Genomic DNA, 17,359 nt, shown 5'->3' on the forward strand with positions numbered 1-17,359 from the left:
CTGGGAGAAGAGTCGAGTGCAAACTGGTTTAGCAGACTCTCAGTAACAGCCACAGTATACGACTTTAGTAAGTGGCTTCTGTGTCTTTGAAGAAGCAGTCCCAACTCTATGAAAGGAATTGAGCAGCTGTAATTATAAAGTGAAACTGAGTAGCTGTGATTATAAAGTAAAATGGTCCTTCCTAGAGCATGCTCACCTGGGGTGCGGGTTGAGAAACTTACATTTGGTAAAGACATAACACGAATTCTCTAAGGTTTTAGGGCAGCCACTTGGAGGAGACGTTATGAGTACTCTCCAGTTGAAAGATTTTTGAGCTCCTGGGGACTGCAGCAAGATCTGTATATCACCTAGCTAGAGGCAGTTGAAAGAGCTAGTTCCAGTTTTGAAAACAGTCAAGCTGCTGCAGCAAAGGCAGTTGTGCAGAATTCCTTGTTTATGCATCTTGATGGCCTTTGTGAAGTGCCAGGCTGAGAGTTGCTCTCTCTGTTTCACGAGAGAGACTGGCTTTCGCTGGGGCAGAGGATACTCCTGGCTGCTCACGCATCCCTTAACAGATGCCTAAGCTTCACACGCAGCAAGTGCTGAGCTGCTGCAGGTTGCACGTTACAGTTAGATGTTTAAATGGTGAACTGCTGCTCCTTATAATTTGTTGCTGAGATATTTCAGGAGGCACCTGGGGAGTATCTGTGAAAAAGAGGCAGAGAAGATGGCTGGGATGCTGCCTTGCCTGCCCTCCCCGTGCAAAGAGGGGACCCTCTGATGAGTCAGAGCCCTGATGTTGTGGGGTAGCCTGCTATCATGTTAGTAGTCATGCTGTGAAACTACACAGAGTATTTCTGTACTTCAGAAACATCATTGACTCATGGCTGTCAGTACGATTAAAAGCACACTGGAAAAAATTTGAGAAGGTTGCAGGAAGCCATCAGTGCCTGTGTGTTCAGCATGAATCCCCACTGCAGAGTTGACTGGGTTACCAGCCAAAGTGAAAGCAACCACAAGGCCACGGCCTGTGCCATAGGATGAGCTAGCTATCTTGAGCTGAAAGCTAAGCAGCAGGGAGTGTTTAGGTCAGAGGTTTACATGCTCTCAGGAAGGAAAGTTAGAGTAGAGAAGGTCTGTTCACTCCATACTGAGGATTCACACTTGGCACATTTTGGATTATTTGCTGCCGTGCCTATTTATATCAGCGTTTGCTTTGGAAGTATTACTAAGTGCAGCTGTTGTGCGCTTTTGTTGTGCTTTGCACGCTTCCATTTTATACCTAATTAACAGTTTATGTCGTTTTTTTAAATGTCTGCATCTCAGAAATACATCTAAGCTTTTTTTACCTTGCAAAACGGAAGAAAATTGCGAAAGTTGAGAACATTACTTGTACGTTATAAGCTTCTGAAAATTAGTATTCTTATTAATAAAAAGCATCATAAGTATATTCTTGATCAGATGGAAAAATTAATATTGACCTCAGAAGTTGTTGCAAGATTAATTTAAATATTTGCATGGGGAAAGAGACACTTGTTTGGAATAACACAGACATCACTAACTTCAGCTTCGGTCATGTTGTCTGGATTATCTTCTTCAGTATCTGGGCAACAGAATCCGTCATTAAAATGTGGCAATTTTCAGTAAGTGGTCATAAACATTAAATATAAGTTGGCAGGAGGTTGAGGCTTTTTAATAGGAAATAACATTATAGAAATCAGTCATACTTTTTGTCTTTCTTTAAGAGAGTGATTAGAAAGGTATTTGAGACAATTTATACAGCTTTTGAAAAAGTAGACGAGCACATTTTTATGAGGAAGAATGTAGGGAATAGGTGCCAATGGAGAGTTACTACCTTGGAAATATACTTACTCATTCCTATGACATACTGTTCTCTTCTTTCTCTTTCTTTTTAAGTTGACACAGGGGAAGATAAAAATGTCACCTGATTTACTCATGCTTGTGTAGAGAGCCGTTGCAAGGCAAGGGCACTATTGCAGTTCACCTAAGAGCTCCAGTGAATCTTCAATGTCTCGGCAAGAGATTGACCCAAGAGAACTGAAAAAGAACATTGTATTAGAAGTGAGCGTCATACAGTATCACTAACCAGAGTATTCTTCACCTGACTATTCCAGTGTGGCAAAGCGCTTCCTGGCCTTTCCAAGCAAGAAGACTGCTGTGGAACCGTGGGTACTTCCTGGGGTTTTAACAAATGCCAGAAATGTCCCAAGAAGCCATGTAAGTGCTATTTTGTTGTTATTTTCTGGATCAGTTTATGGCTTTTTTCACCCTCAATAGTATTTTTTCCTTTTTGGAGGGGAAAGAAAAAGAAAAGGAACCTAGTAGAAAGAATATGCTATAGTTTGATTAGGGACAGGTTGCAGAAACTGGAATTCTCCTGCATGCCAGCAGAGTTACAATATGCAGGCACTCAGTGCAATCAGCAAAGTTGTTGGTTTTTTTCCCTTCCTGCTCCTTTAAGTCAGAGACGCACTGTTTCATTTTCTCAGTGCAGGAAGGATAATGACATTGAATCATCTTCCTCCTTCCAGCTGGATTTATTTTTTTAAAAGTTTGCACAGAGATGTTAAATTATAGAGGCGCCAGTTACTGCTTGGAGAGAATGCAGTGACGTCTTGGGACTGCAGATGAACTTCCAAGTTTGGAGCCAAAGTTTTCCAGGCTCTAAATTGTCAGTTACTTTTTTTTTTTTTTTTTTTTTTTCCTCTGGTTTTGAAATGTGTTCCTCAACAATTAGGCAATGACAAAGACTTACTTCAAGATTTTGTTATGATTTGACATCATATTATAATGAGAAAAAGTTTCAAGTTATTTGCATGATAGGTGAAGCTTGTCCCTTAAACTTTTTGTGAATTACATTATTGTTGCACAGGAATAATACTTCTCTGTCATGTCATATTTTCATCACTAAATGAAAGATGAGAAAAGATAATGTAATCTCTGTTTTGCAGATGGAGTAGACTTGCGTTTAGTGGGCCAAAAATAGTGCAGGGAGTTGCAGTCTTCTAGGACCCTGTTATTCATACAGATAGCAATGCTGGAAACGTGTTCAGTGTTTGATTTTGGTTTTTTTGGAAGCATATTTTTGTCTGCAAGTCTTAATGTGGATGTAAATACAATTCCAGCAGAAAACCTGCTGTTACTCCTACTTCTCTGACTCCTCCTTCCACAGGAGTGTCTGATATAAGTTTACGCTGACTCAGTCTGATCTGCTAGTTTACGAAGCATTTAAATTTTCTGTTTTGGAGTATATTTATCTTCTGATATGCTTCTGAAAGAGAGCTTCCTTGGGGTCATTGAGGATCGTAGTTAATAAAAGTCTTGGGTATCTGAATTTTTATTCCTGTAGCACATAAATACACTTTCTAACAGAGGCATGCGTTCTGTATTGGTGTATGAATTGTGAATGTATTCTGATTTTTATAGCTTTCTCCAAAGAAGTAGCAATGTAGCTACAACTGAAAGTCTTGTTCATCAGAAGCATGTGGGCGTGCAGAATGTTGCTTAATGGAGGTAGATACGTCGTGAGAAAAGTCACAAAAGCCTGAAATGTGCTTCAACCAAAAACTGTTTGGAACTACTAATACAAACTTTTGATACCTGGTTCAAAGCCCGTTTGCTAGTTCTTCACAGCTCAGGTAAAACAGTAGTCCACAACGGACAGCATGTTGATCGGGCAGCTGCTTAATGCCAACATGCTGGACATGACGTTAAGAGCGTGCAAACAGGGAAACACTGGGACAAACCGTGTCTGAAATTCTGGTCCCGAGGTGCTTCCTAGGTGGGTACGGAGAAGTGCCTGAAGTCACCGTAAAACCTCTCCTGAAGGGAAGTCCACCACCCTTTTTTCAAAGCGCTAAGAATAATTTTTTGAAATGCCAATGAGATGAGCACTGTCCTTTTATAATAAAAGCTTAATGACTAGCATACTTACTCAAGATGGGACAATTCAGAGTTCCTTTATCTGCCAGAAGAGTTTCTAATCTACATTTTATACCTATGAGCAGATGCCCTAACCCGTAAAATGTAGAAACAATTCTTGTAATAGAACTAGGAACCCAGTCTCTTTTCCAGTGTCCTTAATTACTTACGGTCAGAGTCATGCTCACTCCTGCTTTCTGGATCAATCTGGAATATTTTTTTTTAATGTAATTGCTTGTTTTCAAGAGGAGACAGAGAATGTTGCCACTTGGAATAATCCTATCCAATTGATTAAAGCATTCCTGGAAGGTAAGGGTTTGTGTCTCCTAGACATAATGGGATAAACTTCTCATCTTTCTAGGTGGGAGCTCTAACTGTACATTAGTATTGTAAGAAGGGAAGAGGACATGAGTGCACTGTCTGTTTTCTCCAGATTAAAATACAGTGTCACCTACCACGACATTCTATCAAGAGTATGATTTGGTAGGTGTATGCTTCAAGAATATTCATTGAATCTCTCAGGAAGCTTTGGTAGAGATATATGTATTTTCTTAGTCTAGATTTGATGTAGGAATGAGTTAGCATGATTAAATAGCTTCATGCTTATGATTTATGGCAATTCTGCATCAGTGCAAATGGTGAATTTTCAGATTTCTAAGAACTTAAGGTGATAAATTTGGAGTTTTGCAGGAGTTTAAGTGATCTTACAGCATCTTAGAGCTTTATAGATTTTCACTTTGAACTTAGGCACACAACTTGAACTTTCAAATCTTTTTTGGATCTGGGCTCAAGAGTCCTTTGGGCATAGGTGTCAAATTAAGCCTCATGTCAGTATCAGTCTTATGCTTCTGTAGAACAAACAGTTTCCAAAGATAAATGTAGATTTATGATAAGATTTAATCTAAGTGAGGAATGGCTGCTTAAGGATTTATATTTCATCAAGTGTTTTTATTTTTTTTAATAATGAGAATGTTTCTGTGGTAAAAAGAGTATGCGTATATTTTGTGTATATATATTTATATGATATTGGATGGAAAATCTTGAGAGTCAAGTAAATTATTAGTAAGTTGTCAGTTAAGTGATGTCCATGATAATGTCTCAGCAGGCAACGTTAGTCCAACGTTAGTCCCATGTAATTTTGACCCATTCCCTTTTTATTGCAGACTTTTTGGAAGCAAACAAACTTCCTTTGGCTTTTATGGTTTTATGCTTCATAAACTTTGTTTAAGATTGACCTGTTTTATAATAATATGTAGTCAGGTTGCATTTAATGTGATCTTCTGCAAAACCTCCTTCAGCAAAATATACTTCAGTCTCATTAGTAGGCGCTTACTTCTCTCTTCAGTCAACTACTGGAGGATGTACATAACTCTGTGTGTGTCTTGTTCCCATGAACTTAAATAGGATGTTGTCACTTTATAAAGGTGTACTTGCGTATTTTGGGTAGTAGCCGCTGCTCAGTCAGGGCTTCTGTCTTGTTGCAAAGTGAAGTGCCTTGGCCTGAGACAGCTCCCATGTCTAAGTTTACGGGTCATTCAGTATTATTGAAAAATGAAAGAAGAAATTTTGGAACAGATCTCTGGTTTTGAGGGCTTCTACTGAAGACAACTTTTAAGACAAAGTGCATTTCTGTGTTACATGGAGAATGTTGTGATTGTTCAGGCTTCTTGCTAACAGTTAATAATTACAAACAGGTTGTCTAAGTGAGTAAAGGGTATGTAATGTAAAACTCCATCCAGCTCCCACATGGATCACGAGCCATCACTGAGCAAGCTGCTTACTCTACTGCAACCTGTTTACGTTGCTTCTCTTTGTAGAAGGAAAAAAACAGCTGCTAGTAAGCCGCTGTTTCCTGCTCAGTGTGGGAGTAGGAGGATGAGCAGGGAGGGAGAGGTTAAAATCTCTGACCTCACTCCACACTGCACTTTCTAGAGCAGCTGAGTCACCCTGGAAGGGAAAACGCATTGCAACACTGGAAAAGGCCTGGCATAGCTTATGGACTGGTCTCCCTCTACAACTAGAGGAGCTCTGCTCTTCCTCTGTTTTCCTCCGCCAGGCTGTAGTGCAGGATACTATTCATATCCACAAAGAGTTAGAGAGGCGCTCTTGGTTTTAGTGTGAATCGAATCAGGTCTGTAATGGCAAACACGGATAAGTTAGGAAGTAATCAGTGCAGTTATGAGTCTGACTCTGCCAACATGAGTTTCATTGACATTTTTGGGGACCAGGAATATGCTAATGCATTTGTGCATTTGAAAATAAATACTTGCCTTGAAAATAAATGTGTTGCTGCCACTTTATGACAAGAGAAGAAATTTTCAAATTTTAATTTGTGTTAAAATGGTTGTACTCAATGTAAAGATGGCAAAGTATGTGTGCAAAACTGTTGTTGCTGTATTTTGACCTGTACTATTTTTGTGTTTAACCATTTTATGACTTTAAGCAATATCTAAGGAGAATCTTAATGTTCTAATTAAGCAATTATTTTAAATAATTCACAGCAATTCGAGATAAAACTATCTCACTCCAAAAACTGCTACTCAAGATTATCACTTAAATTTTCCAAAGAATAGGAAAAACTAGAACTAATGAAAATAATTCCTTTTTTTTTTCTTTTTTTTCCCACCCTTATAGTCAACAGTTATCAGTTTTAAAATAAGCTGCAGGGATAAATGTACAATTCAGGCATTATGTGTGAAATGAAGCCAATTGAAAACATTATCTCACTTAGTTGTTCTGACTTCCTTGACAGTTTATATACAGTAAAGATGGATTTTTTTTTTTTTGGCCTGCTGAACATTTAGAACACTTTTAAAGGAAGACAAGAGATCTGACCAGATGTAAGGAATCTCTGTTGTAGCATTCAAATTATGAAAAACTCTCTTGACTCTTAATAAAGGCACTTGTGTGATCATAGTGCCAAAAGTTTAGTTCTATATGTTTAATAAAGTACTGGGCTTTGCCAAGAGGTTACCTTTTAGTGCGTAACCATACAAAGAAGTTACTGCTCTCATTTATGATGTTATAACAGTTTAAGAATCAATAAACAGTTTTCTGTAGTCTCAAAGGCAACCTTACATGGAGGAAAGAAACAATAAATAGGAATAAAAAACTAGTTCACTGAACACTTTCTATTTTGGCAAAATTGAATTCAGTCTGCATTTTGCAGTGTTATTATGCCCTTGATAGTTTACACTGATCAGCCAATAAGTGACACAGTCTTCTAAAATTTAGCAGCTTTGTTAGGTAAATCACAAATGTGCCTTTTTCTTCTTTTTGTCTTGATTTAAAAGTTTATTTGTGTCTACTTCCTCTATATTTCAAGTACTTTTTAATTGAATGTGGCAGGAGAAGTGGTACCCAACAATTTTACTCAACGTTGAAGATACTTCTGCTTTCTAAAGCTGCTCTCAGTTTTAAAACCATTGAGTTTCCATCATGAATCTTCAACTTGATCTTTTCCCAACATTGTATTTGTGGCTGATTCGGGAAAGCAATTATTTCAATGTTTGAGAACAAGTAGGATGAAAGATAACGTCCTGATTTCATGTATTTCTTTTTTTTTTTTTTTTCTAAATAGAAATTTGACTGGATATCTGAAGGCTTAAGTGGGATATATATGGAAAGAGATGGAATTAGGGTTACCTGTACAACCTTCAATTTTCATTTCTTGACCTTTTATGCTTAGCCATACATCATAAAAACTTACAATTTATATTTTTTTGTATTTACATGATAATTTGGTTGTCAGGCTCTCTAAATAAACATACAAATCAGCAGTATTTAACTGATATAATTTTTTTCTTCAGCTTACCATGGATACAGTCCTATGATGGAATGCCCGCAAGGCTACAAGAGGATCAATGCTACATTTTGTCAAGGTACGATAGTGCCCACAATTGATTGTGTTTATTTTGAGTACTAGTTTTCTGTGACAGATTCTTTGATGTTTATGACTTAGATGAATAAATCTAGTCCATTGATTTGTATTTGGGAAAAAATGTTGAGGCTACTTTTAACGATTTCCAAATATTACCAACTCTATAGAGTGTTTTTTCACTCCAGGACGAAAAACTTTTAAAACTTTCACATATACTCTCATTTTCTTTGATGATGTGTAAAGATGACTTCATAAAGATTCATTTATTTTGTTTTTCAGTAGAAATACATTGTTCTGTCAGTTCTTTTGCTAAGCAGTGAACCTGCAGACTTACTCGGTTAAGTCAGATGAAACTAGCAGTAGAGAATTTCTATAATAATGAAAGTATAGAGTAATTAGAGAACAACTCCTTCAGACTTAAGAGGTTAGACACAGCAGTACTGAGAACAGCCAGAGCAGTACTGAAAACAGCCAAATAATGTCACTGGCAAGAGAAGATGAAAAACCATGTGTACTCGTCTGCCATGTAAAGTGGTGACTCAAATACTTCGAGAATGTGCATAGTGCAATGCATAAGTTGTATTACTCCAAAATTATGCTCTGTATCTCCTGGCTGTAAGCATAGAAATTATCAAAAAATAGAGGGTTGTGGGATCTGCATGATCATGCAGCTACACAGAAAGGCTTGGGGCATTTAGATTCTCCTGGCCTACAGCGTCTCTATTCGACAAAGCGGAACAGATGACTAGAAACATATGCTTGTTCTTTCTGTGCATCTGGGAGTGTTGAACAGAGGTGCCAGACGAGGATGTAGGTGAAGGCTTAATTGCTTGTCCGACTTGTTTGGCATAGCTTGAGTAAACAAGAGAAAGGAGCTCTGAGAAGATGTGAGCAATCCTGCCATGGTGCTCTGGAAAGAGATTTGGGAAGGAAGGGAAAAATGAGTTCAAGTGAGGCTGACGCTGACCTGTGGTCAGGTTTGTTAGTCATTGTTGACTCTGCAAGGGTAAAAGAGGTCCCCTCAAATAGTAGTGGTGGTGGAGAGAAGGGAAAAACAAAAGAGTAATTAGTGTTAAAGGGTATATGTAGGCACTTTGGAGATAAAGTTCGTTTTATTTAACTGAAAACTTTCAGATAGCATGTCGATGAAAGAATGTGCAGGAGCCAGCCATACAAAGAAAATATTTTACCAGTACTTTACCAATTACTACCAAAAAAATAGTTTATCGAGCACTAAACACAAACATCCTGCAGCTTCCACTGCTGAAGGAGTTTTGAGTGGCTATCTGAAAGAATAGCCGCTTGAGCCCATCTGCTGCTCACTTCTGTACCTACTGGTTTACTAGCTTGCAGGGTAGGGGCATTTGGAGAATTGTGAGAGAAAATTGAGATGGATCATGTTCATGGCAACTTACTGATGAGGACTGCAAAGTGAAAAGGTGAAGGAGATGAGTGCAAAGCATAGATGTGGCCACCTTTTCGTGCCTCAAATTAAACACACAGGTGGTGCACATATTTCAGCAAGATGTTTCCAGACATTTCAGAAAAGATTGTCTCATTCTGCATATTAGTTCTGAGGTTTTTCAGAGTCTGCAAAAGAGAGGATTTCTAACTTTGAGCACAGAAAGTGTCTGGAAGATGCCATGTTGCATATAATACCATCATGCCTCCTTCTGAACATCGTCCAGCAGAGACAGGAGCTTTTTGTATCTCCAGTAGTTGTGCACAAACCCCACTGTGTACACAATAGTTTCCTAGACAGCAGCAACCCAGCAGGCATTTAAAGGCAGGTAGGGCGTTCAGTTTGTTTCAAGGGGTTGCATCTAAGTGTTGACAAACCTCATTTAATGGAAACTAAGATCCTTAATCAGGAGCTATAGCCAATTAAAAAATGGTCTGGTGCTTGTGAAGGCTGCCAGAAGTAGGCCAGGAAGTTGTTTCACTGAGCAGTGACAGGCTGATAGGGAGGGAGAACATATGTCTCTGGACAGGAGCATAAAAGGGAGCTAAGTCCTGCCATGGTAGTGTGCAGAAATAGATCCATACCTGGTAGGCTAGTCATTGTTTGTTGTACTGGGTTTTGACAGTTTTTCCCCAGCATGTTTTTGTACTACATAACTAATACTGCAAGAAATATGAGTCTTTAAATAGATTTTTTTTTTACTGCTATCATTATCCCAGAAGAGAAAGAGCTGTAGACTCTAAATATAACTTGTAGGTGATACATGGAAACCTAGAGTTTAATCAGACAGTGAGAGTTGAATTATCCCACCAGGAAGTAGACTGTTGTGAATTGAGGATGAGAACAGTCTCTGAACTTTCTGGAGAGGACAGAGGTGGTAACTGCAGGTTCCCCTTATTGAGGCTTGGGTGAGTTCTCTGTAATTTCCTCACCAGCACACTCCAAAAAGGAGATGCAAATAAGGAAGCAACTGGAAGAAGGAATACTCATGAAACAAAGACAGGATGCAATTTAGTCCTAATGAAGTAACAATATTACCATGTTCTTTCAAGGGTCAGGATTTTGACCTCTGTTTGAACGGTCATCAGGAAAGCTAGCTTTATACGCAAAAGCTGCAGGCAGGGTGCATTTGAGTCCTGCAACAGTCATTAGTATGTGCTTCTCAATGGGTCAGGCAAGTGTCCTGTTTGTGTTTGTTTGAAACACACTTTTTTTGCTTTTCTGAAAGAGAAGAGGACAGGGCTAATGAAGAAACAGCTGTCGGTATTACAAACACAGCATAGCAGCAGCAATAGCTGTGCAGATAAAACTGTTTAAGCTGCCTATGGGGGAGTATTCGTATTCTTGTAATAATCCTTACAATTAAATTGGAAAGGAGTAGCACAGCATGTCCATATGCAAGTATACATTTTAATTAGATTATTCTTCGCTGAAAGGGTGTGCCTGCTGTGTCCGTGCTCAGAAAGGGCCAGCATTGCCAGACCAAATAGTAATGGGGATATATTTCTGAATCCCTGCCTGCAGCTAAAAGATTGGTGTTTTCACCTAGATATTGTCCAACTTTCACTGCCTTTGAAAACTCAGGCCTAAAAGCCTAATTAACCTTTTGTTCTACATTGTTTTTGCAGTCAAAAGCCTTCTTAGTTTACAAAGCCTATGTAGTATTAGTGTGATTAATAACCAGATCCTGATTTTTTTCCTTTCAAGTGAGTGAACTAGTGTAATGAAACATTCTTCTCTCTAATGTCTATGTAGGACAACAAAGAACCATCTGTGGGTATGCTAATTTGAACAGTTTAGTGTAATTGCTATCCAGAAAGCTTTTTTCCCCCCTCAGTAATTATCTTTTCAATGGGATGATTTATTACTTGTACACACATGGATGCCCTAAGGCTGTCATTTAAGCCTAAATGCAGCTTATCGAAGTTGCAACTTCTTTGTCAGAATCCACATGCAATGCTAATTTCTGGTTCCCTGTACAGTTTCTTTCTTCTGCTAATGGTTTTCTTGGAAAACTGAAATAGAATGAAAAAAACAGCTGGTGAAAAGGTTGCGTTTGTTTTTCAGGAAACTAACCTATTGCCAATAGAGCACTTTAAAAATCTTATCTTGAAGAACTGGAAAATTACCTGAATGCTTGTTTTTCAATGAAGTAAAAAGTTGTGCATGGAAGTTCTTGAAAACTCCTCATATACTTAACATTAAATGTATATGAGCTTACAGAAACTAGCACTTGTATGTTGATGGATCAAATTCTGTAATCATGTGCTCTGGGGATTTCAAGGTTTTTTCTCTTGGCTTCATCACGATTTAAAATAAATTTTGAAGATATATTCTACTCTCCTACATTTGTCCCTAAAATACCGTAATAAATGTTTTCTCTGCATCTTCTATATATATTTTATTACTTTTGAGTAATAAAGGAGCTTAGCTTCATAAGAAATGCTATTTAATGGTACTTAGCTACTAAGTTACGAACCTTCTTTCAAATAAGTTCTTTTATGATGATCATACTGAGAAAAGAATGCATCTCCAGAAACTGGGCTGGATTGCTGTTTGGACATTGAGTATGTGTTTGAAAAGTGTGGCTCTGCAAACCTGCATTCCAGTAAATTCCACCAGAAGCACAAGACGAATTGAATTTATTTCTCCTGCTGCTACTCTTAGCTCACAGAAATCAGTGGATCGTTTCTTGGAATAAACAGCTTTTTTCTGTAATTTTCAAAAATAAATATTGCAATAGTTTCATTAGCAACCAAAGCTTATTGTTAGTTTCTTTTATCCCTTGTTGTTATTGAAACAAATCAACTATAATGGAGGCAGTGAATTCTGGGTATTATGTTTTTCTTAGAACTGAGGATATTAATAGTGATTTACAATACAGCTATAGCAGAAAGAGTTGGAACAGTATTTTCAGTAGTGTTAGTAGGTAGTTCTAACTGATTTTCATCAGGAGAATAAAAAAATGATGCCTGCTTATTAAGCCAGTTTGGAAATTGTTCAGTCAGATGGCACTCCCAGTGAAGCCTAGCGTATATGTACCAGAATGAGTCAAATTTTCGCATGAGACATGAATTATATATTCCAGTCTTAATTTTTAACATGAGATATTGTGCATATTAAACCACTCAGTGCATTAAAACATCTGTCAATGCAGCTCTCCACTACACCAGGTTTCTCAAAGCCCCATCCAACCTGGCCTTGAACACCTCCAGGGATGGTGCAGTCACAGCTTCTCTGGGCAACCTGTTCCAGTGCCTCACCACCCTCTGAGTGAAAAATTTCTTCCTTATATCTAATCTAAATCTCCTCTCTTTCAGTTTAAAGCCATTGCGTCTTGTCTTATCGCTATATACCCTTGTAAAAAGTCCCTCTCCAGCTTTCCTGTAGGCCCCCTTTAAGTACTGGAAGGCTGCTATAAGATCAGCCCGGAGCCTTCTCTTCTCCAGGCTGAACAGCCCCAACTCTCTCAGCCTGTCTTCACAGCAGAGGTGCTCCAGCCCTTGGAGCATCTTTGTGGCCCTCCTCTGGACTCGCTCCAGCAGCTCCATGTCTTTCGTGTGTTGGGGACTCCAGAGCTGAATGCAGTACTCCAGATGGGGTCTCACAACAGCAGAGTAGAAGAGCAGAATCACCTCCCTCGACTGCTTCTTTGGATGCAGCCCAGAATACAGTTGGCTTTCTGGGCTGCCAGCACACATTGCCGGCTCATGTTGAGCTTCTCACCCACCAGCACTCCCAAGTCCTTTTCCTCAGGGCTGCTCTCAATCCATTCTCCATCCAGCCTGTACTTGTGCTTGGGATTGCCCCGATCCACATGCAGGACCTTGCACTTGGCCTTGTTGAACTTCATGAGGTTCTCACAGGCCCACCTCTCCAGCCTGTCAAGGTCCCTCTGGATGGCTTCTCTTCCCTCCAGCATGTCCACAACACCACACAACTTGGTGTCATCTGCAAACTTGCTGAGGGTGCACTCTATCCCACTGTCCATGTTGCTAACAAAGATGTTAAATAGCACTGGTCCCAGTACTGACCCCTGAGGAACACCACTCGTCACTGACCTCCACTTGGACATTGAACAACTCTTTGAGTGCGACCATCCAGCCAGTTCCTTATCCACTGAGTGGTCCATCCATCAAAACCGTGTCTTTCCAGTTTAGAGACAAGGATGTTGTGTGGGACAGTATCAAATGCTTTGGATAAGTCCAGGTAGACAATGTCAGTTGCTCTTCCCCTATCCATCAATGCTGTAACCTCATCACAGAAGGCCACCAAATTAGTCAGGCAGGATTTGCCCTTAGTGAAGCCATGCTGGCTGTCACCAGTCACCTCCTTATTTTCTATGTGCCTTAGCATAGTCACCAGGAGGATCTGCTGCCTGATCTTGCCGGGCACAGGGGTGAGACTGACTGGCCTGTAGTTCCCTGGGTCTTCTTTTTTTCCCTTTTTAAAGATGGGGGCTATGTTTCCCCTTTTCCAGTCAGTGGGAACTTCACCAGACTGCCATGACTTCTCAAATATGATGGATAGCAGCTTAGCATCTTCATCTGCCAGTTCCCTCAGGACCCACAGATGCACCTCATCAGGTCCCATGGACTTGTGCACTTCAGGTTCTTTAGATTGTCTTGGACCTGATCTTCTCCTGCAGTGGGCGGTTCTTCATTCTCCCAGTCCCTGCCTTTGCCTTCTGTGACTTGGGCTGTGTAGTCTTCTTCGGCCTTGTTTACGAAAATTTTAAATGTCAACATAATATAGTTAAGAAAAAAACCAAACCGATCCAGTTTTGATAGTTGACATTATCATTTCAAAGTTATCAGTGCTTCTGAAAAGAAATTTGACTGCTATCTTTACATGAATGGTAGCAATGATTTCTTTCAAAAAACAAGTTAAAGACTATTTCTGTTTACATTTGCATTGTTCAAAATTCTTGTAGTGACGCCTGACTTTTTTGAACTCATAGACTGTATTTCTTGAGCAATAGTATTTTCTTTAAAATTAGACATAGATTTAAATAACATGCTGTCAGAAGATTGCAGCTTTGACCAGAACACACTAATAAACATGTATGTTCAGTTCTATAATTTTGTTTTTTAAGTTACATGTTTAAATGTGGTAAATGCTCCAAGCTCCAAATCATCCAAGTGGTGATTTTGACGAGCGTAGATTCAATGCGTTAAGCATGGAGATGAAAGAATGAGTTTCATTTTGTGGGAATGTTTCAAATGCCAGTATATCTGTGACCAAATATGGGCCTCACTTGCTATCTGAAAAGGGTAGAAAGTCGACTTGCTCCATGTGTCCAAATGAGCTACAAGGCTGAAGGTAGAGAAGACAGCTTTACACCACCTTAGTGTTTCCTGTGATTCTGCATTAGGCCAGCTGGGCCTGGGTGGTCTGAGGAGCTGTTATAATAGTTAACACAGCCAAAACACAGTGAACTTCTCTCCTAAACACTCTTCCAGCTGGAGGCTGCCAAAGGGAAACACTACGGAGATGATATTCCAACCGTCAGCTTTTGTAGCTTGGTCTGTAGCAGAACAGCTTTCTGCTGATCAGCTAGTCCTTCTGCACCGCTTTGGTTGGCTATAGCGGGCATCAGGCTCTTCAGGTTGTGTTGACCTGTTAATGTGTGGAAGACCAGTAGGCTGTGAAGCATTTTCATATTTGCTTGTGAGGAATCCAGTAAAGTGTTTCAGTAAATGGGCAAATTAAAGGAGGTTGCAGAAGCTTTATGATGCACCCAGTAAATCACTCAGCATGTTTTGCAGTGACCAAGCAAAGCATATTCTTTCAGCAGTGACAGGTACAGATCTCATTATAAGTAGGCACAGGAATTTTTCCTAGGATTGGATGTTTACACTTGGCATGGTTTGTTATCCTTGGAGAAGGGATACCTAGGCTACATTATGGTGTCATTAGTCCTGGAATAAAGCTGAAATTATTCACTTCCTGAATGCGATTGAATTACGCATCCCATTGCTCAAGGAAAGGTAGGAGAACATTGCATGTAGGTTTCCAGTAGAGAACCAAGGGAATGTTGAACAGCAGCTAATGCAGCCCCAGAGATTGTATTAATCTACTTTAAAAGCCATTGTAAGATTGGAGAATGCAAGCAGAACATTGGAAGATAATACCTTCTGCAGCATGTCCTTCCCTCCAGCACAGAGTTCTTGCATGCATCATGGAGAGAAAAAGAGATTCTACTACATTGGACCCTTCTGTACGCAAATACCTATGTGTTAGCCAGAGGGAAACCTTTCATTAGGGATATAAATGCTTTGTCACTTAAATTTAAGTAGCTTAGAACAGAATTTGATCCAATGTCTAACTTTTCTCCTTTTAAAGTTTTGATTGATATGTTTTTCAGTCATCACAATTCCTTAGTGTTCAATCCATGTAAGAGAGCTGAACAAGTAAATCAATACTTGAGTAGAAGAGCCTGACTCTCATAATATAGATTGAGATGTTGAAAAGCTAATGGGGATTTGAATCTTTAAGCAAGGAAGAACTGTTTCAAGAAAAGTAACAAATAAGGATTAAGTTCTTTTTCAGAAGTTTTCTATTTTTTTATTTCTTCAGTCCTTATTATTATTTATTGTATTCAGTCCTTCCCTAAGTCACAGTTATTAGAAGAAAACAGGTTGTTGTATGAACTGTTGCTTGCACTTAGACTTAATGAAATTTAATTTAGTATTGTGATGTTCAGCCCATGCAATTGCTAATGTGTGCGTGTGTATAGTCATGATTAAAAACTGAGGTCAGTTCTTTGTCTGATTCTGTTAACTATTTGTGAAACAAGATTCTGGTAAAGTGCTTTTGAAAGACTTTTGTGTTTTGGAGTATTTCTAATGTGCAACCTTGAAGATTGCCTTATGCTGGATGAAAATCCACATAAAATTGCTTTATTGATGTTCTTAGAAAGCAAGGAGAAAAAGCCACGAGTAAAGTAAATTTTCACTTTGCTATCTGAGTTATCCATTCATTTCCATCTTCTATCTACTAATTAATGTATGTAAAGTTCTTTGAAGATGAAATTGGTTTTGAACTTAGGAAAACTAAGTATAATTGTCATGGTTTATAACAAGTTCAATGTTAGCATGTGCTTTCTTGTTTAAATTAATACCATCTTACATTCCCATCTTCCTCCTTTGCTTCTGTTTGGTTTTGGAGGATTGTTTTTTTTAAGTCATGAAGATTACTTCGTTCATAGTCACACTCTTCACATGAGCAGACAAGCGTTCTGTTAGGAAATAGTTGTTTTAACTTGTTTTTTTTCCCCAAGAAATTCAGTGGCAGTGAGTCATTAACACATTGCATTTTCTGAGAGCAGGTTGACCTGATGCACAGTAGACCTATAAAAATCTGGTAGAAAGGTATCAAACACTAATTGTTGTTGTTGACAGAGCTCGTTTTAAGTTCTCCTTAGTGGGGAAGATTATGGGATAAGTTAGCAGTGGTTTGGTTACAGCGTCTGAGTTGTTCAAAGCTGGGAGCATTGTGGTGGAGGAGAATGTGGTGGCTGACATCACCATATATCAAGCTGTGTGCTTAGAAGAGCAGCATATAGGAGGAGCTGAGGCACAGCAGTCTGATCTGTATAGTACTGCAGCAGCGCTGTCAAGACCCTGGTTATGGCAAATCTCCTGTGCATGTGGGTGAACTTGAGAGCAGAGTCACCAACGGGGCATCTGGGATGGCAAGTGACTTCCACTGCCAACTCAAAAGATCCGTAGTAAAAGTAAAGCTTTCATTTCGTGTCAAACTTTCAGGGAGACAGACTACCAAAGCTAGGAGCACAGTGCAGCAAGGACCAGTTCCATGTATTTCGCATGTATAATAGTAAAAAGTAACAGCAAAAGGTCAGGCTGTCAGTAAGTGCAGAATGACAACGCTTTTTTCATGCCAGTGGGGTTACACCAATTTATTGCCATTGAGAAGGGTCAAGTCATTCACATTATCAAGTACCAACTATTAGAAAATCAATGTTTTATTTACCAGTTTTTTATAAATCATAAATAAAAGTACCTACTGTGAGATTTTGCTGTGGGGCCATGCAAGATGCTGTGTGGAAAAGCTGCTTGCGTAACATTTTTGTT

The 17,359-nt window shown here is 39.1% G+C and overlaps 1 protein-coding gene across 2 annotated transcripts in view; it reads left to right on the forward strand.

The window, feature by feature from the left end:
• LTBP1 (latent transforming growth factor beta binding protein 1) overlaps positions 1 to 17,359 on the forward strand; it is a 204,689-nt gene that overhangs the window by 106,023 nt on the left and 81,307 nt on the right. For both annotated transcript variants that reach the window (XM_086628160.1, XM_086628169.1), the window contains exons 8-9: positions 2,115 to 2,217; positions 7,731 to 7,802. In XM_086628160.1, coding sequence (XP_086484286.1) covers positions 2,115 to 2,217; positions 7,731 to 7,802 — 175 coding nt within the window. The remainder of the gene's footprint in view (positions 1 to 2,114; positions 2,218 to 7,730; positions 7,803 to 17,359) is intronic.

Source organism: Tauraco erythrolophus, chromosome 2 (genome assembly GCF_009769465.1).
Source record: "Tauraco erythrolophus isolate bTauEry1 chromosome 2, bTauEry1.pri, whole genome shotgun sequence".
Lineage (NCBI taxonomy): Eukaryota > Metazoa > Chordata > Aves > Musophagiformes > Musophagidae > Tauraco > Tauraco erythrolophus.